Genomic DNA, 27,364 nt, shown 5'->3' with positions numbered 1-27,364 from the left:
CGGTGCTGTTAATCTCAACTGGTTGGATCCTCAGTGGTTAGTTACATTCACCCATCCATCCATTTTCTGTTTTGGGAGAGGAGCTGCTGCCTCTCCAGCTAATGTTCCGGGCGACAGGCGGGGTCACCTGGACAGGTCACCAGTCCATCTCAGGGCAACACAGAGACCGACAGGACAACCAACCATGGACACACTGAGTCATGTTTCTGGACTGTGGGAGGAAGTTGGAGAACCGGAGAGAACCCAGCATGTTCAGGGAGAACATGTTGAAAGACTGGGCTGGTAATCGAACCCAGGACCTTTTGCTGCAAGGCAACAGTGCTACCCACTGCCCCACTGTGCAGCCTGTTGTACTTCTTGTATTTTGTATTATATTCATGAAGGTGATATTACCTGCTCCAGGCTCCCCCTAGTGGTCTGGAGGGATTCTCTGTTTGTTTCCTGTTGCTGCAACATATTTTATTCAGAGCGTTTTCCTTTTTTTATCTTAGTGTTTTTCTGTTTTGGCGTTTGCGTCATTTGTGTGTTTGCAGCTCATTTTGCTGTGTGTCCATATTGACTCGTCCAAATCTTCTCCAGAGGACGTTAGTCTCGTCCATGGGGCCACCCACACGTTCCAGTCCAGCCTGACGTGTTAACTTTGGACCGGGTCGGAACCCTCCCAGTTCAATCATGGTGTGTAGGAACCCAGTTGGGTCTCCAACAGAACTGTGATCCAAACACACCCAGCTGAACAGAAACCCAACCCATCAGAGGAGTGCAGACATGGATCAGTGGGTGTATGTATAATTATGACCCTGAGGATCTCCATTCAGATAACATGTGTTTAACAGAACTCGGTTCAGGTCCAGAAGCTCCCGGAGCAGTGGCTGAAGTTCTACTGTTAGTATTATATAAAGCTTCCTTCCCTACAAGGCCCGGTCCATCTTTAGAGGAACCGGTCAGCTGGTACCAGAAGAAAATGTGAATTCATCTGGTTGCCTTCTGCTGCCACTAAGGCATCTTTAATTTTAGCTTCATCCTGTTCTTAATTTAGATTTTATTGCGTTATTTTGTCTTTAAGCTGCAGATGTTTCTGAGACTCGGAGGGAAACCAGAACCAGAACTCTGGGTTTGCTCTCCTTCAGCCTTTGATTCAGAATATTTTCTTTAATATAAAGTACTTTCTTCTAGCAGCGTATTGAGGTAGTTCGGGTTCACGGTACGGAATAGCTGACCGGTCGGTTCGGGAGGAAAACGGGTCAGCTCGGTGCTGAAAACACACTAAATATAAACCTGCTGAGCCGAACAGAAGCCCAGTCAACTTCCAGTTGACCACGGGGAACTGCGCATGCTCACATTTAACTGCACGGCAGGCGCTTGATGTCGTCATCAGGCCGGTTAGCTCAGCTGGTTAGAGCGTGGTGCTAATAACGCCAAGGTCGCGGGTTCGATCCCCGTACGGGCCATTAACGTTTTATCTGGATATTACCCTCCGTCCTACGAGACACCGAACCGGACCGGGTCCTGTCCGAGTGGCCGGTCCCGGTCGGGGTTCTGGAATGTTTCTGTGGATAATTAAACTCCTAATAAAAATGTCCCGGATGATTCAACTCTGGATTTAATCTGATCTGATTCTGGACGAAACCACAAGGAGTGAGTAAATGAAACCGGCAGAGGAGGAATCTCAACCGGACGAACAGTGACCTTGAACCCCGGCCCAAATCTCAAAACGTTTCATGAACCATTTTGAAATGAGCAGCTTTCAAACCGGTTCACTAATAAACCATCTGATGACAGATTTTGATCAATCGCAGCGTTTCCACATTTGGACCGGACCAGAACCGCTGGCCCGAGAGGATTGGAGAAATATTTAATTTATTTTTATTTAATAAATAGTTTTTATTTTATTAATTTTGAGGAAAAATTTAATTATTTGATTTTAGAAAATCGTTTTAAAGTTAGAAATAGTTTCTGGAAACCTAACAGACAATTACCATAACAACCGACTGGCAGAACCAGCAGAATGGTCCAAACTATGGACCTGACCCAGATAAGAGGTCCTGGTTCCGGTTCGAGTTCCGGTCCTGGTTTCTGTTCTGGTGCCTCGCTGCGTTCACCCACCGATCTCTGAGGTTATAATCTGTGCCTGATGGCTGATTACAGCAGAGGGCGCTGTTCCCCTGCGGATGTTGGCATCATGGCCGCCGCTCAGGTCCACGGAGAGCCCGTTTCCATGGAGACGGATGAGTCATGAGGAAGACTCCAGCGGGATGAGGGAGGAAGGCCTTCCAAGATGGACGTCGAGGGAAGACAGACTGGTGTGTAAAACCATCATCATCTTCTTCCTCACCTCCAGATCCACAGGAGTCAAGCCTACAGGAAATTAAAGGCAACGATCCACAAAGTTTATATAACCCTGGTGGAAGACACCCTGTGGACTCTGGCTGTGTTTGTTGTGTGAAGGTGGGATGTGTTCCGTGCAGAAGAGGAATCGGACACAGGGCTCTTCCTTGTGGGGAGACTTTGGCACGTTTATTTCGTCCACCTTACAGGCATTAAACACACTGTCAGCATTCAACACTTTTCTTTTTACAAAGTAATCAAACATCACCAAACAAAATGTAATTTGTAGTTAACTGGCAAACTGAACAAACAGGAATAGATCGCTATATTAATGTAATGTATATTTTACACCGGGCTAGCAGAGCTGTGCTTCCCTTACAGGCAGTAAACACACCGTGAGGAGTACAGCAGCTCACGCGCTAAAATTCCCTCCACTACGGTGTCCCCGGCAGGACAAACATGTCACAATTGTGGTAGTGCCACCAATTACAGAAAACAACAGCACCCTCTTTTGGAACATGTATCCACTGCTTTACATTTACTTTAATTAGGACACAGAATCGCTCAGAAAAGTCTTCACGCCCTGGCAGGTTGTTTTAGTTTTTTTTCTCAGTTACACAACTGAGAAAATATACGAATTGATCAAATGAAAGACAGCAGATAAAAGAAAAAATCTCATAAAATCTTTCATCCCAAAAATATATTCAAACAAAAAACAAAACTAAATAAAAACATCAACTCAAAAAACTATTTGAACGGATTAAAGTTCTGGAGCAGCCTAGTCCAAGTCCTGACTCTGAATCTGTGACCGACTGTCTGCTGACGTCACGTTTTTATGAGGCGCCATTCTAAAATTGGTCACAAATGAACGGTAATAATCTGGATTATTTAACCTGAGGCATAAAAGGGACTTCGTTTCTTAGCCATGTTTTCATGTTATTGGGGCAGGAATTTATTCTTCTTCACCCAATAAGGCGTCTCTTTATTCTTGAGTTCTTCCGTCACCGTTAATGCAGCTCGTACCGCTGCGTGCACCCCTACAAAAGTGGTATCAAAACGTGCGGATTGATCCCGAGAAGGGTGCTATTATTTTTAGTGGGATTCTGAGTTAATATGGTGACAAAGAAAGCAAAAATCAACCCCCAGAACACTCAGGACCTCACCAGCTGCTCCATTGTTGTGTATGTGGCCAAATCCTAAAAATGCACTATTTTTGAAGATTTCCTGTGTCCTCATGAATTTGTGTAGAAAGGCCATTTAAATTTCATTTTGTAGATTCGTCCGTGATCTCTTGTAAAGTGAAGACAGCGCGTCAATACCATTTACGGTTTATCCATATCTTGTCTCTAAGCGACCCAAAGTTTTTGATTTTTGGAAAAATTAGAGTGGAATTGGCACACCTTAGAGCAGACCTGTGGCCCGTTGGGCATGCCTGTCCGGCGTCCCCCAGTCAAAACAAAACACCGTGTGCATGCGACACAGCTGTCTTTTATTTTGAAAGGGCTTGACGCACCGTTTATGAATGCACGTACGTAAATGCTAACGCACAGCAACAGGTGATGCTAGCAGCCGAATACACGATCCCCACAAAATGTCATCTCACGGTAAAAAAAGAAAAGTTGATTCCGAATTCTGCATTTTTAACAAGGCATGGACAGCGAAATATTTCTTTATTGAAGTCAAAGGCAAGGCCGTGTGTTTAGTTTGTGGTGCGCAGGTGGCTGTGTTAAAGGAATATAATATCCACCGTCACTATGTGACCAAACACGAGAAGAGATACAAGAACTTTTCAGAGAAAGAGCGTCACTGAGTCGTCTGTACTAGCCAAGTTGCAAGCTCAACAAACACTTTTACAAAACGCCTGGCATCTAGAGGAGCTGCAGTCAAGGCAAGTTTTGTCATATCCCACAAGATTGCTAGGAAGAGCAAACCTTTCTCTGACGGAGAGTATATTAAGCAGTGCTAATATGTCCTGAGAATAAAGACGCTTTTGAGAACATCTCCCTCTCCCGCCGCAAACGTAACGAGAAGGATTGAGGACATCGCGACGAACCTGGTGCTGCAACTGAAAGACAGCGTGAATGATTTTGAGAACCGGTATTTTTCCCTGGCTTTGGATGAGAGCTGTGACATACGGGACACTGCCCAGCTGCTCATCTTCGCGGATCAATGCAGAATTTAGCATCACGGAGGAGCTGGCAGGCATGCGGTCAATGAAAGGGACAACAACAGGGAGTGAGCTCTTAGTAGAGGTAAATGCGTGTCTGGAAAGCTTGGGTCTGAACTGGGACAAACTGGTGGGCGTGACAACAGATGGGTGTCCAAATCTCACAGGAAAAAAAGTTGGTTTATTAAAGAGAATCCAGGACAAAGATACTTGAAGCTGTCTATTCCTTGTAGTATTTCAGTTTTGGTTCTTACAAGTTTTCAAGTCATTACAGTTTCATTTTGTAATTACATTTTGTAATGAGTTATTTTAATGTTACCTAAAGTGATATTAGTCTTGTGTGTGTACCTCTTTAAGTTTCTGCTGCATTTAAAGTACTTTGTGGTACTTGTTTTCCCATTCATTTGCATCTGATTGGAGGTACTTTTGTGTTAGTCCTTCAAGTTGCAGCACTGCAGGTTCGTCAGGCTTTTTCCAACACTTAAAACCATTTATTGCTCATATATGCAGTTGATCAGTTGATTAATATAACACACACCATTTCAATTGTGGAGAGATTAAAAAGTTAAAAATAAATTCACATGTGATATTTTTTTAAACTATTAATTTGATAGTATTAATTCTCACTTCAGCCAAACCACAAATTAATTTTTATTAATATTTACTGAATATTCTTCTTAACAAAAGAATATGATTTAAATATTTTATTACAACAAGAGGTATGAGAAAATGAATAATGAGTCAAGATTAAATTTGAGTCATTGCTGGATCGGCCCTCCAACATATTTCAGATTTTTCATGCGGCCCCCTGAAGAAATTAATTGCCCACCCCTGCCTTAGAGTGAGGAAAATGAGTGCCATTTTTACCCCAAATCATTTTTTAGCTCGTCCTCACGGCCACAAATATCGCAAGATTGGTATAAAAGCCGGTCATGACATTGATACACATGTCTGCTCCGGTAAAATGTTTTTGAAATTTCTCTAGGGCTTTTCTGTCAATGTGCTTCAGAGTACAGTGATGCAACAGGATTTGCTGACTCTAACTCAAACAGACTGGATGACTCACTCACAGATGCCAGTTGATGGCAGACAATGAATTACCATAGCAATGGAACAAGGAACAGAAAGAGCTGCTTAGTACTACAAATACGCATCACTGTAGTTCTATGGTGAAAAACTCAGTTAAACCAGAGGAGGACTGAGCTGCCATTTACAACTACTTGTGTTTTGAACATTATAGAACTGATTTAACACAATGCCTGTTACACATGGGATTCGTTTGGCCCTTTGAATCGAAGCTTACTGAACATTTGCACTGCAAGGCAGTTCATTAGCATTAGCCTTTTAGCTTAAATAAACTATTAACTAATTTTCTGACTAATTAGCCATGTCTAGCTAGCATACTGACTGGAGTAAGTTAATCATGGACAACATCCTACTGATGCCCCACATGCTACTGACAGCATTCATGCTAACATTAGCATTTTGGTTAATTGTAGCTGATACACTTACTTTATCATACTGAATGGTGCAAGTCCATGTTAGTCAACATTCTTGTGATTCTCCTCAAGCTATTGATTATATTGCAGCTACTTTTAAGCACTGCTAATTTTTAGCATCAGAATGCTGGGTCCAAAACGACAGGAACACTTTGGCAGGCCCCAATTAAATTTCTTAAGGAATTTTCTAGTTCATTTATTAACATCTGAACTTCAAATTAATGTTCAACTGAGACCAAAAATATAAATACTCTCTTGAAGCAAAAATATCAAAAATATTTAGCATTTAGGTTTACTATAAAGTTAAATGTTTAGCTTCAAACTAAACATTTAACTTATTGATCTTACCCTTAGACGGGGTACTGGAGAGTGCTGACAACCCCCCCCCCCAAACCCCCTTATTATAAATCCTTATTAGAGTTTTCCACACAACAGTGGACCACACAAATTACTCACGGTTTTTTTTTCTACAATCTCCTCTTCAGTTCAACCTTATCAGTGGAGACACATTGTTGATGTTACCATTATAAAATAACTGACAATTAAATATTGACAAAGATCAATGTGATTTTCACAGGAGGTGGAGCGTTGTTGTCAGCAGCTGCAGAAAGTAACTAAAAAGTTACTTTTAATGTAACTTAGTTACTTTATAAATCAAGTAGTCAGTAATATAACTAAGTTACTTTTTCAAGGAGTAATCAGTAGTCCGATTAAAGTTACTTTTTCAAAGTAACTATGCCAACACTGCTGGTTGCTGACCAGCAGGTGAACTGGTTCCAGGTGGAGACTCTGGTTTGAAAAGCAGAAGCTGAAACATTCCCAGCAGGATGTGGACTGATCCTCGGTCAGTGATGATAAAAACAGTCAGAGGACATTCCTTCCCTCTGACTCAGAGCCACCAGGAGACCATCTGCACTTTAAAAAGTTTTATCAGCTGATTTATTTGGTGTCAGATCCCAGAGGATGGAAAGTTGGTCTCACATTGTTTATTGCTCTGAAGATGCTTTTAGTGTTTGAGCTCAGCAGCATCAGAACGATTTAATGTCTTCCAGCTGCAGCTTCATAACAGACACATTTACCAGATCAGCAATCAGAGCGATTAATTCACCAGTCACAGAAACGGCAAGAAAAACCCAGAGAAACACTTCTGCTGTGAGCTGCTGCATCTGCAGAACCAGCAGCAGAACCAGCAGCAGGAACATTTTTATTGAACATAAAATAAACAACATTCCAGAGTTCAGCTCTGCAGACAGACCATAATAGAGACATTTCTTGGAGATGAAAAATAAAAAGATGAGCAAGAGAAAAAAAACCTACTGGGATCTTTGACCTCTGACCTCCAGGATAAGAGATGACAGTCTGTTAGCTGTTGTGTCAACGGGTTGAAGCTACGCTCTGCTAGCTGCTGAGCCTGTTTGCTTTTGAAGTCACACCAACATGTTGCCCCCATGTTGCCCCCATGTTGCTCTCATGTTGCCCCCATGTTGCCCTCATGTTGCTCTCATGTTGCTCTCATGTTGCCCCCATGTTGCCTCCATGTTGCCCCCATGTTGCTCTCATGTTGCCCCCATGTTGCCCTCATGTTGCCTCCATGTTGCCCCCATGTTGCTCTCATGTTGCCCCCATGTTGCCCTCATGTTGCCCCCATGTTGCCCTCATGTTGCCTCCATGTTGCCCCCATGTTGCTCTCATGTTGCCCCCATGTTGCCCTCATGTTGCCCCCATGTTGCTCTCATGTTGCCCCATGTTGCTCTCATGTTGCCTCCATGTTGCTCTCATGTTGCCTCCATGTTGCCCCCATGTTGCTCTCATGTTGCCCCCATGTTGCCCTCATGTTGCCTCCATGTTGCTCTCATGTTGCTCTCATGTTGCCCCCATGTTGCCTCCATGTTGCCCCCATGTTGCTCTCATGTTGCCTCAATGTTGCCCTCATGTTGCCTCCATGTTGCCCCCATGTTGCTCTCATGTTGCCCCCATGTTGCCCTCATGTTGCCTCCATGTTGCCCCCATGTTGCTCTCATGTTGCCCCCATGTTGCCTCCATGTTGCCCCCATGTTGCTCTCATGTTGCCCCCATGTTGCCCTCATGTTGCCTCCATGTTGCCCCCATGTTGCCCCCATGTTGCCTCCATGTTGCCCCCATGTTGCTCTCATGTTGCCCCCATGTTGCCCTCATGTTGCCTCCATGTTGCTCTCATGTTGCTCTCATGTTGCCCCCATGTTGCCTCCATGTTGCCCCCATGTTGCTCTCATGTTGCCCCCATGTTGCCCTCATGTTGCCTCCATGTTGCCCCCATGTTGCTCTCATGTTGCCCCCATGTTGCCCTCATGTTGCCTCCATGTTGCCCCCATGTTGCTCTCATGTTGCCCCCATGTTGCCCTCATGTTGCCCCCATGTTGCTCTCATGTTGCCCCCATGTTGCCCTCATGTTGCCTCCATGTTGCCCCCATGTTGCTCTCATGTTGCCCCCATGTTGCCCTCATGTTGCTCTCATGTTGCCTCCATGTTGCTCTCATGTTGCCCCCATGTTGCTCTCATGTTGCCTCCATGTTGGTCTCATGTTGCCCCATGTTGCCTCCATGTTGCCCCCATGTTGCTCTCATGTTGCCCCCATGTTGCCCTCATGTTGCCTCCATGTTGCCCCCATGTTGCTCTCATGTTGCCCCCATGTTGCTCTCATGTTGCCCCCATGTTGCCCTCATGTTGCCTCCATGTTGCTCTCATGTTGCTCTCATGTTGCCCCCATGTTGCTCTCATGTTGCCCCCATGTTGCTCTCATGTTGCCCCCATGTTGCCTCCATGTTGCCCCCATGTTGCCTCCATGTTGCCCCCATGTTGCTCTCATGTTGCCCCCATGTTGCCCTCATGTTGTCCCCCTGTTGCCTCTGTGTTGGAGGGAACGGCGGCTTGCGTTGGCCTCCATGATGATGACATCACAGCGAGCTGCTCTCTGATCTCGGAGCAACAGACTCAACTTTCTGTTCTGGCGGCTGCAGCTGAAAGACTCTCAGCCTCTTGGAGCCTGAAGATCATCCAACGTTACATTAGATGGAGTTTCATAATCTGTGAACCTGGATGGATGAAAGCTCTAAGTGACGGCAGGCTGGTCCAGAAAGGCAGTGGAAGGAAAAACTGGCTGGTTGTGGTTCAGCTTAGCTTAGCCAGCGTTTTGCAGGGAAAACAGTGAACCTCAGCTAATGCTAATGCTAACGTCCTTTAACCCTTGGTTCTTATGGCGTTAGTCATTTAGAGAATCTGATTTTATAAAGTTCAAACTTTATCCAGAGGTGAATTCATTTTACAGATCCAGATTTTGTTTCCTCATGATGAGTAATTTGAATAATTTGAAGTTATTTTATTTTCCCATTTAAATGAATAAACTGAAGGCTTGGCGTCTCCATGGCGACCAGATCTCACACAGAGACGAATAACTTCATGTTCAGTTTCACCACCAACTGCTTTCAGTTTTAATGTTCAGCATAAAGAATTTGCTGCTTTAGATGTGGGAGGCTCTGAATTTGGTCTGTGACTTTAACTAGGCCGTGGCAGCGAAGCCAAACCAACAGGCAGAAAATCAGAGAAATTCTCTAATTATGCTGGAAACTGAAAACTGCTGGATTCACTTTCAGAACCGGGTTTCACTCGTCTCCCTCGCTCCGTCACAGCAGCGTTTGTTCGGTCCAAAGTTCAGCTGCTCGCCGCCAGAACATCAGACCCGCAGGTCGCGACCTCAGATTCCTCCAGACCTCTGTGGAAAACGGCTCCGCTCTGGAACCGGACCTCATGAAACCCACTTTAAATCAGAAGTAATAACTCAGCGCCGGTTTCCTCACAGCTTCTTCCAAACGTTTTCAGGAAGAGTTCAAGGTTTTCCTTTGACTTGTGAATGTTGGACAGTTTAACAGAAAAGTCAGACACTCGTGTTTATTACAAAGTCTACTTCATTTTATTTCCCCAGACAGACTGACGGACAAAACTCATGAAAACCAAAACCAGAGTGACGTTACATTCTGTTTAAGTAGCAGGAAACGGATCTGGAAGTGACTTTAACTGGACATCAGAGCGGCGAGTTTCTGGGGGACAAACATGGCCGTAAAGAGCCGTAAAGAGCCGTAAAGAGCCGCGCGACGCCGCAGTGAAGAGACTCACCGAGGCTCAAGTCCTGCTGGTGGATTCATTACAGATTCATCATAGAAACATCAAAACCTCTTTTACTTCATGGTTCAAGACAAACTGCTGCATTTATTCAACTCAGACGTTTAGCACCAATAGATTAAAGTTTTCACGCAGCGAACTGTCTTCCTTACATCTCGTGGTCAAACAGACTACTTCAGGAAGTCGGGGGTCAAAGTTCATGTGTGTTGAGTCCAGTGCTGCCACCATTGCTTCAGCAAGGCGTCCTTACAGTGCGGCCCTTCGCTTCTGCAGACGAGGTTGAGGCGCCACTCCTATGTTCTCACTGCGGCCAGGAGCCCCGGGTTCCCTGCTGGGAGGAAACCAGTCAGGTTAACTGGAAACGCAGCGCTGTAGGACGCTGCAGGTTGCTGCAGGATGCTGCAGGTTGCTGCAGGATGCTGCAGGTTGCTGCAGGATTCTGCAGGTTGCTGCAGGATTCTGCAGGTTGCTGCAGGATGCTGCAGGTTGCTGCAGGATGCTGCAGGTTGCTGCAGGATGCTGCAGGATACTGCAGGTTGCTGCAGGATGCTGCAGGTTGCTGCAGGATTCTGCAGGTTGCTGCAGGATGCTGCAGGTTGCTGCAGGATGCTGCAGGACACTGCAGGATGCTGCAGGATACTGCAGGTTGCTGCAGGATACTGCAGGACGCTGCAGGATGCTGCAGGATTCTGCAGGTTGCTGCAGGATGCTGCAGGTTGCTGCAGGATGCTGCAGGTTGCTGCAGGATGCTGCAGGATACTGCAGGATGCTGCAGGATACTGCAGGTTGCTGCAGGATGCTGCAGGATACTGCAGGTTGCTGCAGGATACTGCAGGTTGCTGCAGGATGCTGCAGGTTGCTGCAGGTTGCTGCAGGATGCTGCAGGACACTGCAGGATGCTGCAGGATACTGCAGGTTGCTGCAGGATGCTGCAGGTTGCTGCAGGATGCTGCAGGACACTGCAGGATGCTGCAGGATACTGCAGGTTGCTGCAGGATGCTGCAGGTTGCTGCAGGATGCTGCAGGATACTGCAGGATGCTGCAGGTTGCTGTGGGCCACAGCAGGTTGCAGCAGCTTCCTATTTATGTTTGACATTTTGCTAAACAGATCCTTCTGTTGAAGTTGTACCTCCTGACGTTTTAGTTGAAAACAGGTTTTTAAAAACTAATTCATGTTAAACTTTGTCGACATGCAGCAGAAACGGCGCCAGGTGTGTAAATGTTTCTTTGTGTGTTTCTGTATTTTGTTCGACTTTATTAAACATTAAAGGAGTGGATTTGTCAGATGTCGTCTAAGTAAACATGGTAGACACAAATCTGCATGTTTTCAACATGAGAACCAGCAGGGGGCAGTGTAGCGCAGAGCTAAGACCTGTCAGCCAATCAAAGGCAACAGATTCTAAAGTTATTAGAACAATGTTGCTGGTCAGGAATCGTGTCAACGCCACCATGTGGAAATATTGGCTTATTGTTTGTCACAGACATGAACTCATAAATATGGAGTTTTCTCACATCTCCAGTTTGGTTGCAGTTTTCATAAATATTTTTCTGTGATATAGAACAGTTTCTTGTGGATGAACGGTCAAAATAAATAAAAATATGTTTGTTTTCCCAGATATCCGGCTACAGTTTGACTAGGCCTCCATTATTGGCTAATTATTAGTTTGAGCGATATTAATAGAAGTTAACGTTATATTTGCAACACAGATCTTTTTAAAGGGCCACTAGCTGAATCCAGGTTTCTACGCATTACTGACAGAGAATGAATGAGGCTTCGTTCAGAGGATTTGACTACACCGAGCGACACGTACCTGCGGCTCCACACGCCTTCATGCACTGCTCATACGTGTCAAAGCGGTTCTGGTTCCCCTCGCAGCCGCCGTACCAGAACCGGCTGCAGCTCCTGCTGGCAGCATCAAAATGCCACTTCAGAACAAACTTTGCACATTTTCCTTCTTCTTTGGGAAGCTGGCAAATGTCCACAGACGTAATGGCAGCTGGAAGTGAAGAACAAAGGAGTAAAAAGGAAGCAGCTCCACCGCCTGCAGATGAATGGTTCTGATGTCTGATCATAAGAACAGAAACATGTTTGTAATTCAGCGTCGATGCTGAGAAGACGAGGTCTGAAACAAACCACGGTCTCATGTGGACTCTGGTTTTTTTACTCCTTTTGGTTGAATCACTCTAAAAATAATCCCGTTAATAAAAGTTCTCACCAGGCGCCGGGAGAATCTCCAGCTGTTCGGCTCGCTGCTCCTCTGGCTGCGGCGCTGCAGAGGCAGAAACTGGAAAACATCAGCAGGGAAACTCTGAATACAGCACAGGTAGTTTAAACATGTCACACAAAAAATAGTGTTTCTGAACACTGCATCTGTTAAAGGACTCTGAACCGCCAAGAAAATGTGTCTCCCCACCTTATGCACCAAATCCCAAACATTAATACGAGTTTCTTTGTTACTGCAAGTTCAACCCTGTAAGGGACATTTCTTTTATTTGGCTTAAAGTATACCTAAAAAAGTTTATATTAGAAATAACTTGCAGTTACTGGCTACTTTTATTTGTTTTATATTTCGTGAAAACTTAACGTTGCTTTTATATATATATATATATATGTGTGTGTGTGTTTATATCTATAATTGGATATTTCCCCTTATTGATTTGCTCATTGTATGAAAATCTTTCAGATAAACTTGAGACACAAAGTGAATTCACAGAAGGACTCAGAAACGTGGGAACTTCCTCCTGCGGTTCATTTCTGATTAAAATCAGGATCCGCTCCAGTTTCTTCCTGCAGCTTTTCAGGAAACAAATTCACAGCAGAACTTTTCTTTCTGTCAGAGTGAAAACTTTCGGTCTGCTCGCCGATCTGAGCTGATGGACGCTGCAGTGGGCGGAGCTATGAGGAGCCAGAAAAACTGTGTTGTTGTTCCTCATAGTTTGCATAAGAAACTTTTTTTCTTTGTTTTTCTGCAGAATATATTCAGCCTTTAACCTTTTCTGGTTAATTGTCATTAGCGTACCGTTAGCTTGTTCAGGCTACTCCTAGTTTCAAATTGTTTTACTTCTTATGATTTATAGATTTTTTTTCTCATTTGCATTTTCAAATATGTTCAGATATTCTGAAAACGCCCTAAAATCAATAACTCTATGCAAATGTGTTCATATTAATAGCCTCAAGCTAACTGAAGCTAATTTTAACGTTAGCATTTTGATTCACAGCGACAGATAAACATACTGATTGACTGATGTTATTCATCGAGTTTTATAAAGACTGTACAGGTAAATTGTTACAGTACGTAAAAAAATAATTTCACTCTAAAGTTTGGTCGGTTCCTCGAGGTTTGAACCAAAACAGCTGAGTTAGCATTTATCTGACAGACTGCCCGAAAGATGGGAAATATACAGTCTGATTTTATGCAATTCATAGTTTCAGGAACATTTTTGTTTTCTGATAACTTAAATACAATTTTTAAAATCCATAGATCCGTAATCCTATGCTGATATCTAACAAAGTGCTGTTAGCACTTTTAGCTTTCATTTCGAGATTAAAAGATTTTCAGTTAACTCCGTAAACTTCATTAAAATGCTTAATATTAATAGAAGACGAGATCTGAAACGCCACAGTAGCTAAAGTGCTGTTAGCTTGTGAAGTTGGCTATTATAGCAATATTTTATTCATTTATTAAATATTACATATTTCCTTTCAGACAATCTCTCAATAAAAAAAGATTTATAACTAAATGTTAGCTAGCTGCAAACTCAAATTTAAGATCAGAACGTTACTTTTTAATGGATTTAAAACTTTTAGTCTTAAATTTGCTTACAAACACAAAATATTTATAAATCTGAAAAAGACGTCAACATGCTGATATTAACCCTATGCTAGCTATGCTAAAGTTTCTTAGTGCTAACATTAGCTTGCAAGGCAAATTTTTAGATTGGCGTTACATTATTTGATGTGGTTCATTGGTTTTGTTCAGCATTCACACCATTAAAAACATGAGAAATAACTTCTGGAAAAACCTACAGAAGTTTGAACAAGAATTAATATTTAGTTTTCAAATATTGGACAAATGATTAAAGTTAAACTTAAATCGTCATATTTTTCCCCACTTTGTTTTGAACGCATTCCTCCGGCCGTAACTCACCTGACCTCATGCAGTTTTTCAAGCAAAGTTCTTCTGAGTCGAACCTATTCTCATTTCCTCCACAACCTCCAAACCAGAACTTTGCACAGAACCCATTCTGTCTGTCAAAGAACCACTTAGCCTCAAAGTCTTTGCACGGCATTCCCGGGTCAAAGTCAAGTGAGCAGCGGTCTGCCAGGCCACTGGCTACAACATGCAACATGGAGATAACGGAAACAGAAACACACATGTGCAGAAGGACAGACAGGGAGAGAAGGTGTTTGTGTTACGATTAAATTTAAAACATGAAAGATAATGTGTGTTAAAATCAACAGGTCACTTTACTATGCAAGCAGTTTTATAAACATTCAGAGGTTTTTCCTACAAAAACAAGAACCTGTGATCTCCACAGCAGCTCTGTTATCCAAAATGAAGTCAGGAGAATGAAAGTGGATTAATTTGGAGTTTTTACAAGTGAACTGAAAAGTTAGTTATGACTACATCATGTTAGTTTATTTAGTAATTTAGAGGCTTTTTGTGGTCCAGGTTGAGAACCTCAGCAGCTGCACACTGGTTCTTATTGGATGGTTTTCCTGTCGGGCAGAACAGCTTACCAAGCTCCGGTTTGTCCAGCGGTGTAGTTTTTACAGTGCTGCTGCCGAGGCTGGCTGCTTCTGTGAGGAGAAAGAGGCAACGATGAAGCTACAATAAGGGAACAAACTTTATGAAACAACATGTAATTCATATGAAACTTCAGGACAGACTCTTTCACAAACGGTTCTTTAGGTTTGAAGATGAGGAAAGTTTTAGTTTGATGACAGAAATATCATTCACTAAACTGAGCAGAAATATAAGTATAAACAGAGTTCAGTACGTTTTAATCCGAGTCCAGTCTGCCTAGTCAAAGTCCAGTTCACTTGGTGAGGTGTGAACACTAGCTGACCTCTGACCTCTGGTCCTCCAAACCTCGGTCTGGGTTCAGTTTGAATGTGAACATCAAGCGGACCAGAGCAGGGCATTCTGGGTAAATCCAACCAAAGCTAACGTGCTAGCCTAGCGCTAGCAGCAGAAATGTCTCCTGGTCTTCAGCCAAAGACTAAAGAGATAAAATCTGACGCCTCCATCTTGTTTCCATCTGGTGAAGAAGGAAGTTGCTCTCAGTGTCTTCAGAGGTTTTTGTGTGGTTTCCTTCAGTGGTTGTTGGTGCAGCGCCCCCACAGGCCAGGAGGGGAACAGGTTGGTTTGACTCAGAACCACAGCAGCTGCAGGTGGAGCAGATGTTCTGGTTCCAGTAGAACCGGGTCCAACGGACCATCAACTCATAATCTCTTTTTGCAGATGAGTTATAGAAAAATGTTTTTAATCTTTTATTTAGGTCATTCAAATGTTTCTTTGAAACAAAATGATCCCCAGTGGAACAAGAGAAGCAGCTTCATCTTTTGTTTGCGGATGTTGATTATGTGTGAGATTTATAAACATACCAGAAATTTGCTAATACAAAAGTTACACAAAAATAATATGCAAAATAAAAATTTGAATGCATTACATCTCTGTAGCTAACTAATCAAAATGAGTCCTGGCCCCAAAGTTAAAGAAATGTGAAGCAGTGTGTAGGTTGTGTGTTTGTTGAACGTACTGGTTGTGACGATGCCCTTGCGGATGGAGACGGCCCGGCCCTCTGCTGTGTACGCCGTGACCACAGCGTGATACGTCTGAGAGCTCTCCACGTTGAACACCGCCGTCTCAGAGCCTGAAACGTTGGTCTTCACCACCAGGCTGTGGTCCTGCAGTCGGGTCACCACCACCTCAAAGTAGACCAGCAGTTTGGGTTCGGGGTTGCTCCACCGCAACGTGAAGCTGCTGGCGGTGACGTTGGAGACGTGCAACTCGTCGGCGTCTGGAGGGTGGAAACAGAAAACGTCAGATAAAGGAAATCTACCAGCATTGTTTTTGATATCAGGGTACAAATATAAAAAGGTTTAATACGGATACGACCACTACTAGTGCAGCGTTTCACTGTAAAAATCTAGCTGTGGAAACAAGCTTCCACAAATGTTTTCATGTTTTCATCAGCTACTTGAATTTCATGATGGCCGCCTTTTAAACCAGTTATTGTCATAAAATGCCACCAATTTTCAAAACGCAGATGAACTTTAAGTCACATCAGGAGGGTTGAGCCTCACCTGCTCCCTTTGGTCAACATATTCATACAATAAGAAAACGCAGCAGATTCAGAAAGTTGCTCTGAATCTGCTGCTGTTAGCTGGAAGGACATGAGAAACGGACGTCTTAATGTTAGCATTAGCTTCTGCTCATGGTTTCATATGTTTAGCGGCTTAGCAGTAGCAGAGCTAATATTTAGTATATCAGTGTTGAGTGAAGCTAACTTTTTGCTGAGCTTCACTAACTGGCAACACTTACTGCCAATTTCAGTACAAACATAAATCCTCTGTTACAACCATGTCAGCCATTTTGAAAAATGTCCACCAGAAAAAGGAAACACAAAGTCAGGAAAATATGATATTTATGGTTCAAAATATGTTTAAAACACCTTCATCTAATTGGTGATTTTAGTGTAAATACTCATTTTCCATGACAACCACGGCGGCCATCTTGAATAATTAAAAGAAATATCAGTAAATATGAAGTTTGTGCATCTTACTACTGATCTTTCCTTCATGCACTGCTTGGTGGCCGTCATCATGCTTCTGGTGTTTCCTAGGGAGTAAACATTGGTGAGAACAGCGATTAAAGACGGGAAACGGTGGGAACTGATCCACAGGTTTTCAGGCTCACTGCTGCTGCTGTGAAGGGGGCAGAGGGCTCTTCAGCGGCTGGTCGCTCTGCGTCCACTGGCAGCTCTTAGATTGTTCAGGCCGGTTTTCGACTATAAAGCAGAGAAGATGTGATGAATTTCAGGCTGGAGAAGGATTGTGAGACAGGCTGCAGAGGGAAACGGCCTGGACTCACAGCTGATATACTTAGCAAACAGCTGGCCAAACGTCTGGATGTGTTTGTCATAAAAGTGGGAAATGAGGTCGAGGCGCTTGAAGAAGACATCAGAGGGTTCGCTCGCCATGCGTGACAGGACGTGAGCGTCCCTGGGCCCCACCGACTCGCCCACGCCGAAGATCACCAGGAAGTAGCCTCTGCATTTGACCTCGTTGGCGATGCGGACCAGCTGCTCCTCGTCCTCCTCCACGCTGCCGGTCACAAACAGCACGATCACCTTCCTGTCGCGCTGCAGCGGCGCCTTCTCAAACACCTGATCCACGGTGGCCTCGATGGCCGCCGGCAGGGCGCGGCCGCCCTCCAGCTGCTCCGTCTTGTCCAGCAGGAACCGGACGACGGCCTGAGCCGAGGCGTGGTCGGTCAGGCCCATGTCCACGCGGATGGGTGGGCCGGTCCGGTTGTGGATGAACTCGTAGGGAGCCTGCTGGACGACAGACACTCTGGCGTGATGGACGGAGGCGGTGGGATCCGAAGACACGTGAAGAGCCTCTACGATGTGAGCGATGTATCGTTTAATCTCGATGAAGAAGGACGGGAAGGTCGACTCGGAGCTGTCTATGACGAACGCCATGTCGATGTCCACGTCGGACGTCAGAGATCGCCGATCGCGGCTGGACGACGGAGGCAGATAGTCACAAAGCTGGTCTGGAGAGCAGGAATCTAGAAAAGACAAAGTATTATTACCATTACTAATGATGTAGTTACATCAAACTAAACAACTCTGTTGTTTCAGTCTGAATGTGTCAGCGGTTCAACGGGCTGCACAACGAATCTGATCGACATGCAGACGGATCAGGGATCAAACCAGATGAAACTTTAACTAGAAACTGGTTCACACGGCACCAGTCAAACTTCTGTTTCCAAAGCCTGACAGAGCGCTCACACGATAAAACCTCGCAGCTACAACCGGCCTGGTTTTACAGTGTGACATATTCAACGGAGAAAACGTTGATTTATCGTCAGTATTTTGGATCCTCTCCAGGTTTGCTTTCTGACTGGATCACTGCCTCGTGTCGGTCCGTGTGAACCTGGAGAACATTACGGTCAAACGTTTTTATCAGAGCTTTAGCAACACCTAACTGTTCTTTATTTCTACATTTAGCTTTTATTTCTACAATTTTCTGTCACTTTGACATTTTTTCCCAAAATGGTCTGTAAGAAATTAATGGATGAAATAAAAAGTTGATTTTCATGTCATTTCCTGCGACATGTTTTATGTAAATAATCAAATGCTTCAGTTTGTGTAGAAAGTTTGTTTTTCCCACACAAAATGCGGTGAACATGTACTTTGCGTCCCAGTTGAAGTCTTTATGAGCCGGACGCGTCTCACCGTAACAGACGTGGCAACTCAAGATCTTCTGGAAGACCAAGTTGTACTGGGAGCTTCCTGGGGAGGGAAGGACGATGACCTGGGCCAGCGCCGTGTTGTTGACCTGGTTGAAAGGAGAATGAATGAGATGAGCTGCTTCACAGGGCCTGTCCATCGTTTCGCTGGTCGGGTCGTACCTGAACCGCCCGGCTCAGCTCTCTGCTCTCGCTGTTCACCAACAGCAGCGTGGCGATTCCGGCATCGTGAAGGCGAAGGGCGGCGTTGGTGATTCTCTGCGTCTGCCTGACACGATGGCCAACAAAGAAGACGGCGACCTTCCTCATCAGGAAGCCGCTGCGTACTCTCTTGAAGGTGTTCTGGGCCACGAAGCTCATGGCCAAGTCCAGACTGGCCTCCTTACTGGACCGCGGTTTCTGCAGCCCCTCGATGTGATCCACCAGCGACCGCTTCTTCATGGAGTCGGCGAACCGGAACTCGGTGATCACCTCGTTGTTGTACAAGGTGAGAGCGACGCGAGCTCCTCTGGGACAGTTGCTCTCGGCGATGGTGATGTTCCTGACCAGGAGGGCGGCCGTGTCCCGCATGTTGGTGAAGACCTGGCGGTCCACGGCCGTGGACACGTCCAGCGCGAAGGCTAGCTCGGTGGGGTACAGCGGGCATTCCTGCTTACCTAAAAACAAAGACACCCGGTTCTCTGGGGAAACACGGCAACCTGAAACATTTCCTGGAAATCAACAATCGTCTATACTCACCATAACAGCAAGCTGGGAAAGGAAAGGAAACGAGAGGAAAGGAAACGAGATGAGAGGAGAGGAAAGTGTAAGAAACTGATTGTAAAGAACAAAAACACATCCAAAGGTAAAAACAGCTTGAAAACTCACGACAGTTATCTCTGATCTTCTTGACCAGGTCACATTGCTGAAACGAACAATAAATTATTAGAAAACTAAAAATGAACTAAATAGATGTAGAGGAAAGTTTGATTTATTAACTCAGTATAATTTATTTGATAAAATGGAGACGTACCACGACACCTGGTCCTCTGGGTCCTTTGGCTCCCTGTAAAGACAAAAACACGTCCATCAAATCTCAACTTCACTTTACAACAGGATCATCTTCATAAATGTTTTTATCATCTTCATAAATGTTTTTATCATCTTCATAAATGTTTTTATCATCTTCATAAATGTTTTTATCATCTTCATAAATGTTTTTATCATCTTCATAAATGTTTTTATCATCTTCATAAATGTTTTTATCATCTTCATAAATGTTTTTATCATCTTCATAAATGTTTTTATCATCTTCCCTCATTAGAGCAGCAGCTCCTGGTCCATTAACGAAGACTTTGAACTTTAGCTAGAAATGCTAAAAACCATCAACATTTTAATTATAGACAGAGTAAATTTAGGTTTTAGCAGTTTTTAAGTTTTTTTTTCATAGAATAACCACATTGCTTTTCCACAACACTGACACAAAAAGGTAGCAGTAATATATTTAAAGTCTATTTTTTCCCACCATTCACTGAATGTCCATCCTCTGGGAAAAACCCAAAACTATAAATGAAGTAGTGAGAACTTTTCTATGGAAGAAGTTTATAAGAAATTGAAAGGTCGTGTAGTTAAGATGGAGTATTAAAATAATTTTGAAGTTGTAATTTTGTTTGATGTTGTTTTTAATTTTATTTGATACAAATAAAATGAGTTGTTGTCAATATATTTATAATAGTACCATAATAAAGTCAACATAAAACCAGAATAAATTAATAATATCATAAATTATAGTAATTTTATGAGAACTCGTACACCAAAAAGCCTCATGTGTTAAAATGAAGAATGCTGATCATCTTTAAGCTTCACTGTAATAAATCAGCTTCTTATCTGCACGTCACCATGTTAGCCGTAGCTGTCAGGTGTCCCGTTTTCTACCCGTTTTCCCGCCATTCTCCCGTCTGATTGGCCCGTAAAACGTGAAATACGGATGTTTGGTCACCCTAATCACTCGGAATATAAATCAACGATGGGCATCAAGCAGTGTGAACGGGAAACGCCCTAAAGCGTCCAACTGGTCCCATGTGATGCAATGCTGGGAAAGTTGACATTTGGATGATGTGATTTGATTTTTGGGAAGTTTAGGGGTTTAAAATGCTCACATAAGGTCCAGGATATCCAACTTCTCCCTTCTGTCCAGGTGATCCAACATCCCCGGAGACACCCTGGAAAGAGTCGGCATGAAGTCAGGATGCATGCGAGGTGATTTCCTTCCACTGCTGCAAAGATTTATTAGTGCAGAACAGAACAAATGTGAACGTACTCTTTGTCCATGGTTCCCTCTGGGTCCGGGTCCTCCACGGGGTCCAGGGTCTCCGGCTGCACCCTGAAACCATCAAACTCATCAAACATCCTGCAGACGATGCAGAGTGTGACCTGGAAACGTGACCTCGCCTGACCTTGAGTCCAGGGAATCCTGGGAAACCATCATCACCCTTTAAAGAAGAGCAGATGGTATCAAATCATTCAATTCATGTGTAGCCAAACAGTAAACACATAAAATCAATTTATGAAAACGTCGACCTGAACCAGAACCATCAACCATGTTGTGTCCTGAACAATCACTTGCCTTCCGTCCTTTTTCTCCCGTCGAACCGATTCCATCTCTGCCATCTTGACCCTGAATAGAAAATAGGAACAAATGCTGTGACCTTGAAATGCTGTGGCCTTGAAATGCTGTGACCTTGAAATGCTGTGACCTTGAAATGCTGTGGCCTTGAAATGCTGTGACCTTGAAATGCTGTGACCTTGAAATGCTGTGACCTTGAAATGCTGTGGCTTTCTGGTTTCCTCATGAACTCGTTTGCTCAATTTCAACCATCTTCAGCTTTATGTAAATGAATATACCTTATATTTACCAGATATTTATAAAAAAAAGAAATTTCATAATTTAAAATGACAAAGGATGTAATTGAAAATATTTTTATCCTTAAAATGTTTTTCCTGCTTGATGCTTTTCAAACTGTCTCTGTTGACATTTAATAACAGATAACAGTTATTAAATTTAATAACTGTGTTTTTTAAACAGAGTTATGTAAACATACTGATCTGTCAAGAGTTCAATTCCTCTAAATATGATCTCTTAGTCAGTTTTAACATTTATGTAAACATTTCAAGATGAAAACAAATATGCATCATAATCATAGCTGTATGTCAGCCATATGGTTTTGTAACCATTGAGACCCTCATGTGACAAAAACTTTCACACATTCATTTTAATAAATTTCATAGATTTTAATGCATAAAAATTTTTTATGCAATTATTTGCATCTTTTAGTCATTCGTGTGTTTCTGATGCAAACGTTCTCAACGCCGAAGCAGCGTCTCGGTTCACCGGGGGTTAATTTCTGCTTCTAAACTGATCCAGCAGTTAGCCCATCAGCAAAGCTGTGCTAGCCTAAAATAGCATCTCAATGCTAACCATGTAGCAGCTATCGCTAACGCCACGTTTCCAAAGAAGCTCCATGATCCGGAGCTGGAAACGTGAATGACTGCCAGTTTCACGGCTGCGAGTTTTAAGAGGTCATGAAATAAAATGTTCTGAAGTTCTGAAAACATGAAAAGAGAAAATAATTCAAATGTGCTCGTAATGAATATGTTTCAGTGAAAGAAGTGGGACAGAGACGTTAAGAAGATTTTGTCCTCACAGGCTCTCCGTGGGGGCCAACCGGTCCGATCACGCCCTGGGATCCCGGTTCTCCCGGTTCTCCCTACAAAGAAAACATGAGAACCAGACACAGGGAATGAGGACAGGAGTATTTTGTGAGAAAATGCCAAAGTAATGAATCAGGAGGGGAGAGTTTCTGTGGGCTGTACGGTTCGGTTCCACAGATTTAATCAGGCTCAAGTGGCTGGAGCTCCGTCTCTCTGTGTGTCCAAACAGTCTCAAAATGAAACTTGAGACTCGTCACATTCGCTCCGTACCTTGCGACCTAGAGGTCCTCTTCTTCCATTTTCTCCATTTGGACCAGGATTACCTCCAGGACCCTGAACGGTGAAACGTCGGGACATTTTGGGTTAGGTGTCCAACACGACCGTAGACACAGAAGAGCTGAGTTTGGTTGGCTTACTCTGGGTCCTGGGTTGCCGTCTTCCCCTTTGGGTCCTCGTGTACCGACTGGTCCAGCTGTACCCTGGGAAAGGACCGGGCATGTCTTTACATCGTTCATTCATCTTATCAGCCAATGACTAATGAATGAAGTCAGTCACACAAAACTTTGTTTGGATTTGTTGGGATCCAATGAAAACAAGAAAATTCGGAGATATTTTGCATTCATGTGATGGAAGTAAAGCGACTAAACTCACTCTTGAGCCTGCGATACCGCGCTGTCCGGCCTGGCCTCGGTCTCCAGGAAGCCCACGTTCTCCCTTTAGACCAGCAGCACAGTGGTGTGTTACTGTGAGAGTTACTCACATATTGGGACGCAATTTTTCAGAGAGCAACTTACAGGTTGTCCTGGCTGACCTCTTCTGCCATCAAGTCCCTTTAAAAGCAAAGGATTCACTCAAGACTAGGTTCACAAGAAAGCTGAAAACTTCATAGGTGATTTAGTGAGTTATTTACCCGTCTACCGTTATCGCCAGGGGTTCCTTTCAACCCATCTTCACCAGGAACTCCCTGTCATTCGGGAACAGATATTCCTGTCACCATAATTACATCAAAATTAAACCAAAAGAGCAGAAAAAGATCGGGCTGTACCGGGGGTCCGATATCACCGCGCTCTCCTTTAGGTCCTGGACTGTTGTTATCTTGCCCCCTTGTCCCCTAATGAACAGAGACACAATTACTTTAGTTTTATCTCTACTTACTGTTAAGAAAACTAAGTATAGACCATGTTCATAAAGAAAATCAGTGGAATATGATTACTCTCTATTTTTAGTTTTAAAAGAAACCAAGAATAGAACCAGAGACGTTTTCCTTCCATCCTGTCCGGCGTTCAGTGAACATTAACTCCCATCACCAGTTGACACACAGAAGACAAACACCTAAACATCCACCAGCCATGTTCCCATAAAACTGATGGGGTAACTTTACTAATGAGGCGTGTTTCATCTACTGGTTGGGAGTCAATCAGCCAGGCTACACAGAACGCGATTTCATTGGGATGTTGACGTTACCAATGAATGTAATAAACAGGAAGTGGAGGCAGGAACTGCACATCACATGGAGAAATGGTTTTCAGGGATCCCTCGCTGTTGGACATGCAGTTGTTCTGTCATGTCAACTAGTGTTGGCAACGGTACGTGTTGTCTGGACATGTAGAGAAAGAAATGCAATTCTATCGAAGGCCAAAGCTAACATGTTAGCCTAGCGCTAGCAGCAGAAATGTCTCCTGGTCTTCAGCCAAAGACTAAAGAGAAATCCTCCAACACTAAAATCTGACGCCTCCATCTTGTTTCCATCTGGTGAAGAAGGAAGTTGCTCTCAGTGTCTTCAGAGGTTTTTGTGTGGTTTCCTTCAGTGGTTGTTGGTGCAGCGCCCCCACAGGCCAGGAGGGGAACAGGCTGGTTTGACTCAGAACCACAGCAGCTGGTGGAGTTCTGGTTCCAGTAGAACCGGGTCGTCCCGACTGAAGGAGGAAAACTGCCACATTCTGTAAAAGTGCTTTCATTTCTCTTTCAGATTTTTTTTTTTTGGGTTAAGCCAAAAACCACCTGAAACAAACCCAAAAACGTCTTCACAAGACTAATGAAGTTTTTCTGAGTTTTTCCGTCTCCAACCTTTTCTTATGTGAAAAATGTGGATAAAGAAAAGTTGATGGAAACATGGCTGTAGTTGGGGGGGTTAGAAGTGACAAATTGACATCTGTGTGTTTTGGACTGTGGGGGGATGCTAGAGTACCTTGCAGACACGGTGAGGACAAGAGAAGGTTTCAGCACCTTCTAGCTGTGAGGCTACAGGAAGTTATGCAAACAAAGCTCAGAGGATAAATGTTATAATACGCACAGGGTCTCCTCTGATTCCCATTTGTCCTATGTCGCCTGCTTGTCCTTTGGCTCCTTTAGCACCCTAAAAATAAACAAACACAATGTTGTTGTTTTTTCTTCCCTTTTTTAAATGCATCAGAGGAAATAAATAAAAGTGTGTGACGTTTCTTACTCTCCTGCCAGGGTTTCCTCTGTCACCTGGAGGCCCAGCAACTCCACTTTTCCCCTGTAAAGATGTTAAACACACAATTAAATCAAGCATTGGGAGAAAAACCACAGAGAACTGAAAACACAACATGATGCAACTGATTCATTATATCAGAAAAAAACTTACTTCTTCTCCATTGATGCCATCAAGTCCAAGTTCTCCTAATTCACCCTAAAGCAGAATTAGGTGCTTAGACAACTGTAGATATTGTATCACATGTTTTTTATTACTTAGGAATATTACACTCACCTTTTCTCCTGAGAACCCACGAGATCCCTGGAAAGAAAATATGTAGCTTTGAATCACTGTTGCTGTAATTTAATTAAAACTTATTGCTTTATTCAGCTGAAAGGTGAAAAATAATTCAGATTACCTTGACACCTCTCTGTCCAGGACATCCCTGGAAGCCCTGAGTGCCATTAACACCAGGAGGACCTCTTTCTCCCTGGGATCATAAGAAATAGCAGCTGAATACACAAACATTAAAGGTGTGAAAGGTGGCTGATGTAAAAAGACATTTGGACTCACTGGTCCGCCCTCGTCACCAGGATGTCCCTGGCTTCCTGGTAATCCCGGACTACCCTGCAGCAGAGCAATGAAAGTATTAGTTTTCCCTTAGGAAGCTAACCCCGGGTTACAGAAATATGCCGTTGTCCAGTTGAGGTACCTTAATCCCCGGCAGGCCCACGCCCCCTCGGTCTCCTCGGTTCCCAGTACATTTGCATGGAACGCCACAGCACTCCCTCTCTGCGATGTTGTCCTAAGGAGGAAAAGAAAAATATTTTTCAAGAACTTTCTAAGGAAATGTAACCTCCTGAAAAGACCTTGGTTGGGTTTTATCTGTACCCACCAGTTCCTCCATAAGTTCATAGTCCAGGTCCATGACGTTGAGTTTTAAGGGCCTTGTGTACCTAAAGCCGCGGCCAAATTCCAACAGCAGAGCCTCTTCAAAGTCCTCCACCCGCTCCAGCCCGACCAGAATGAAACTGTTGACTCCTGATTGAGGTTGTACAGAAACATCCTGTTAAAAAACAGCTGGACGGTAATCAGGCTTTCTCCTGTGAGATCTCCGTACCCGACCGACGTAGCTCCTCAACTCGTCTCTTCATTTCAGGGTATGGAGCATCGAGACCGTCCGTCAGATGAATGATGACCTTTAGGTTCAAAGTGGAAACAATGATCAGTTTATGATTTTCCAACAGCTCTGCAAGTCGTCTCCAAGTGCTGGAGGAACCAACCTTGATGGTGTCGGCTTGTCTGACTCGGAACCGGTTCATGTAGGCTTGGATGGTCTGAGCATTCAGGATGAAGGGGCCCTGACTCCGCAGGCCTCTGAAGACCTCAAACAGCTCATCAGGGTTGTCCTTGAAGTCGATTTGGACCGGCTTGGAGGCAGAGTCCAAGGCCAGCAGGCCCACCTGGATGGAGGGGTTCTGCCCTCCGGAGCAACTGATGGGGGCCATTTTGGAAATTCTCTGCAGAATGGCGTTCATCTTGCTCTGAAGGTTGGTTTGAGTGCTGAAGATGTTCTGGCCAGACACATCAAAGCCAACTAACACCTCGACATTGCAGGCTGTAAAACACCATTTTTGTATTTTAGATACTTTCTTATCAAAAACATTGAAATTCTAATCTGAAAAGCAAATTTTAGGTTTAGAAGCTCTGGAGTAGTTAGTTATGGAAGCCAAAAGAATTTCCTCTTACGTTTGGCTGCTTGTTGTGAATCAATGCAAGGTTTCCCCTTCACTTCATCGTCCAAAACCTCCAGGATTTGTTCATTGAGCTCTGACAGCTCCTGGGAGGTCAGTGCTCGGGCCACAGTAGACGATTGACTCGCAAGGTTTTCCAGCTCATCCTGAATGTCGCCCACTCCAACAGCAAAGATTCTTACGCCTTTGCTCTTCAGGCTCAGCGCGGCTGTCTTCCCGTCATCCTGTGAGCGACCTCCTGTGACAAGCATGAGGATCTGAGGAGTACCTTCGTCTATCCTACTGCCTCTCTGCTTGCTAAAATGGACGTCTTGCATGTGGCGAATGGCGTCGCCGGTCATGATTCTGCGTCCGCCTTTGTATTCAATCTTGCCGATTGCTTCGATGATGTCGTCCCTGTTACTGTAGGTGTTGAGGAAAAAGGCGTCGCTCACATCTGTGGCATACTGAGCCAGGCCGATCCGTAGGTTGTCTCTCTCGCTGTAGAACAGATCAACAAGGTTCATGATGAAGTCCCTGACGTTGTTGAAGTTGCTCTGGCCCAGGTTGATGGATCCATCCATTAGGAATACTATGTCGGCCTTTTTGGATTGAGGCAGATCTTCCGCTAAGAGGAAATAAACATGCAGCAAAGAGTCAGGATGGACATGAGGAAAAACAGGGAATGTTTCCAAGTCTTGTTTACATTTCTGTCAGTAGATATTCATACTTATGCTTTTGCTACACTTTAATATAAGTTCAGTTTTGTTTTTTAGTTGAATTTCACTTTTGACAACATAAAAACTAGAAATGCCCAGAATAACAAAAGATAAAAAAAACTACTCAGAAATGGTCAAATATTGAAATAATAAACT

The 27,364-nt window shown here is 43.9% G+C and overlaps 1 protein-coding gene across 1 annotated transcript in view; it reads right to left on the bottom strand.

Moving 5' to 3' along the window:
• Positions 1-9,914: 9,914 nt before the first annotated feature.
• col6a3 (collagen, type VI, alpha 3) overlaps positions 9,915-27,364 on the bottom strand; it is a 28,020-nt gene continuing 10,570 nt past the window's right edge. The window contains exons 7-42 of the mRNA XM_044132553.1: positions 26,506-27,117; positions 26,040-26,374; positions 25,877-25,955; positions 25,652-25,797; positions 25,469-25,561; positions 25,330-25,383; positions 25,175-25,246; positions 25,051-25,077; positions 24,928-24,972; positions 24,766-24,819; positions 24,613-24,675; positions 23,365-23,430; positions 23,230-23,283; positions 23,114-23,149; positions 22,971-23,033; positions 22,736-22,798; positions 22,590-22,652; positions 22,313-22,375; positions 21,235-21,285; positions 21,065-21,100; positions 20,929-20,991; positions 20,768-20,830; positions 19,642-19,674; positions 19,497-19,533; positions 19,368-19,379; positions 18,792-19,285; positions 18,616-18,718; positions 17,244-17,945; positions 17,070-17,160; positions 16,936-16,991; positions 15,910-16,170; positions 14,888-14,947; positions 14,295-14,480; positions 12,363-12,431; positions 11,958-12,143; positions 9,915-10,477 (exon numbers count right to left, since the gene is read on the bottom strand). Of these exons, the coding sequence (XP_043988488.1) occupies positions 10,440-10,477; positions 11,958-12,143; positions 12,363-12,431; positions 14,295-14,480; positions 14,888-14,947; positions 15,910-16,170; positions 16,936-16,991; positions 17,070-17,160; positions 17,244-17,945; positions 18,616-18,718; positions 18,792-19,285; positions 19,368-19,379; positions 19,497-19,533; positions 19,642-19,674; positions 20,768-20,830; positions 20,929-20,991; positions 21,065-21,100; positions 21,235-21,285; positions 22,313-22,375; positions 22,590-22,652; positions 22,736-22,798; positions 22,971-23,033; positions 23,114-23,149; positions 23,230-23,283; positions 23,365-23,430; positions 24,613-24,675; positions 24,766-24,819; positions 24,928-24,972; positions 25,051-25,077; positions 25,175-25,246; positions 25,330-25,383; positions 25,469-25,561; positions 25,652-25,797; positions 25,877-25,955; positions 26,040-26,374; positions 26,506-27,117 (4,529 nt within the window). The 3' untranslated portion in view covers positions 9,915-10,439. The remainder of the gene's footprint in view (positions 10,478-11,957; positions 12,144-12,362; positions 12,432-14,294; positions 14,481-14,887; positions 14,948-15,909; positions 16,171-16,935; positions 16,992-17,069; positions 17,161-17,243; positions 17,946-18,615; positions 18,719-18,791; positions 19,286-19,367; positions 19,380-19,496; positions 19,534-19,641; positions 19,675-20,767; positions 20,831-20,928; positions 20,992-21,064; positions 21,101-21,234; positions 21,286-22,312; positions 22,376-22,589; positions 22,653-22,735; positions 22,799-22,970; positions 23,034-23,113; positions 23,150-23,229; positions 23,284-23,364; positions 23,431-24,612; positions 24,676-24,765; positions 24,820-24,927; positions 24,973-25,050; positions 25,078-25,174; positions 25,247-25,329; positions 25,384-25,468; positions 25,562-25,651; positions 25,798-25,876; positions 25,956-26,039; positions 26,375-26,505; positions 27,118-27,364) is intronic.

The sequence above is a fragment of the Gambusia affinis genome, linkage group LG11 (genome assembly GCF_019740435.1).
Source record: "Gambusia affinis linkage group LG11, SWU_Gaff_1.0, whole genome shotgun sequence".
NCBI classification, from domain to species: domain Eukaryota; kingdom Metazoa; phylum Chordata; class Actinopteri; order Cyprinodontiformes; family Poeciliidae; genus Gambusia; species Gambusia affinis.
Note: the sequence above shows the minus strand (reverse complement) of the source record. Positions and strands in the feature narration are given on the sequence as shown.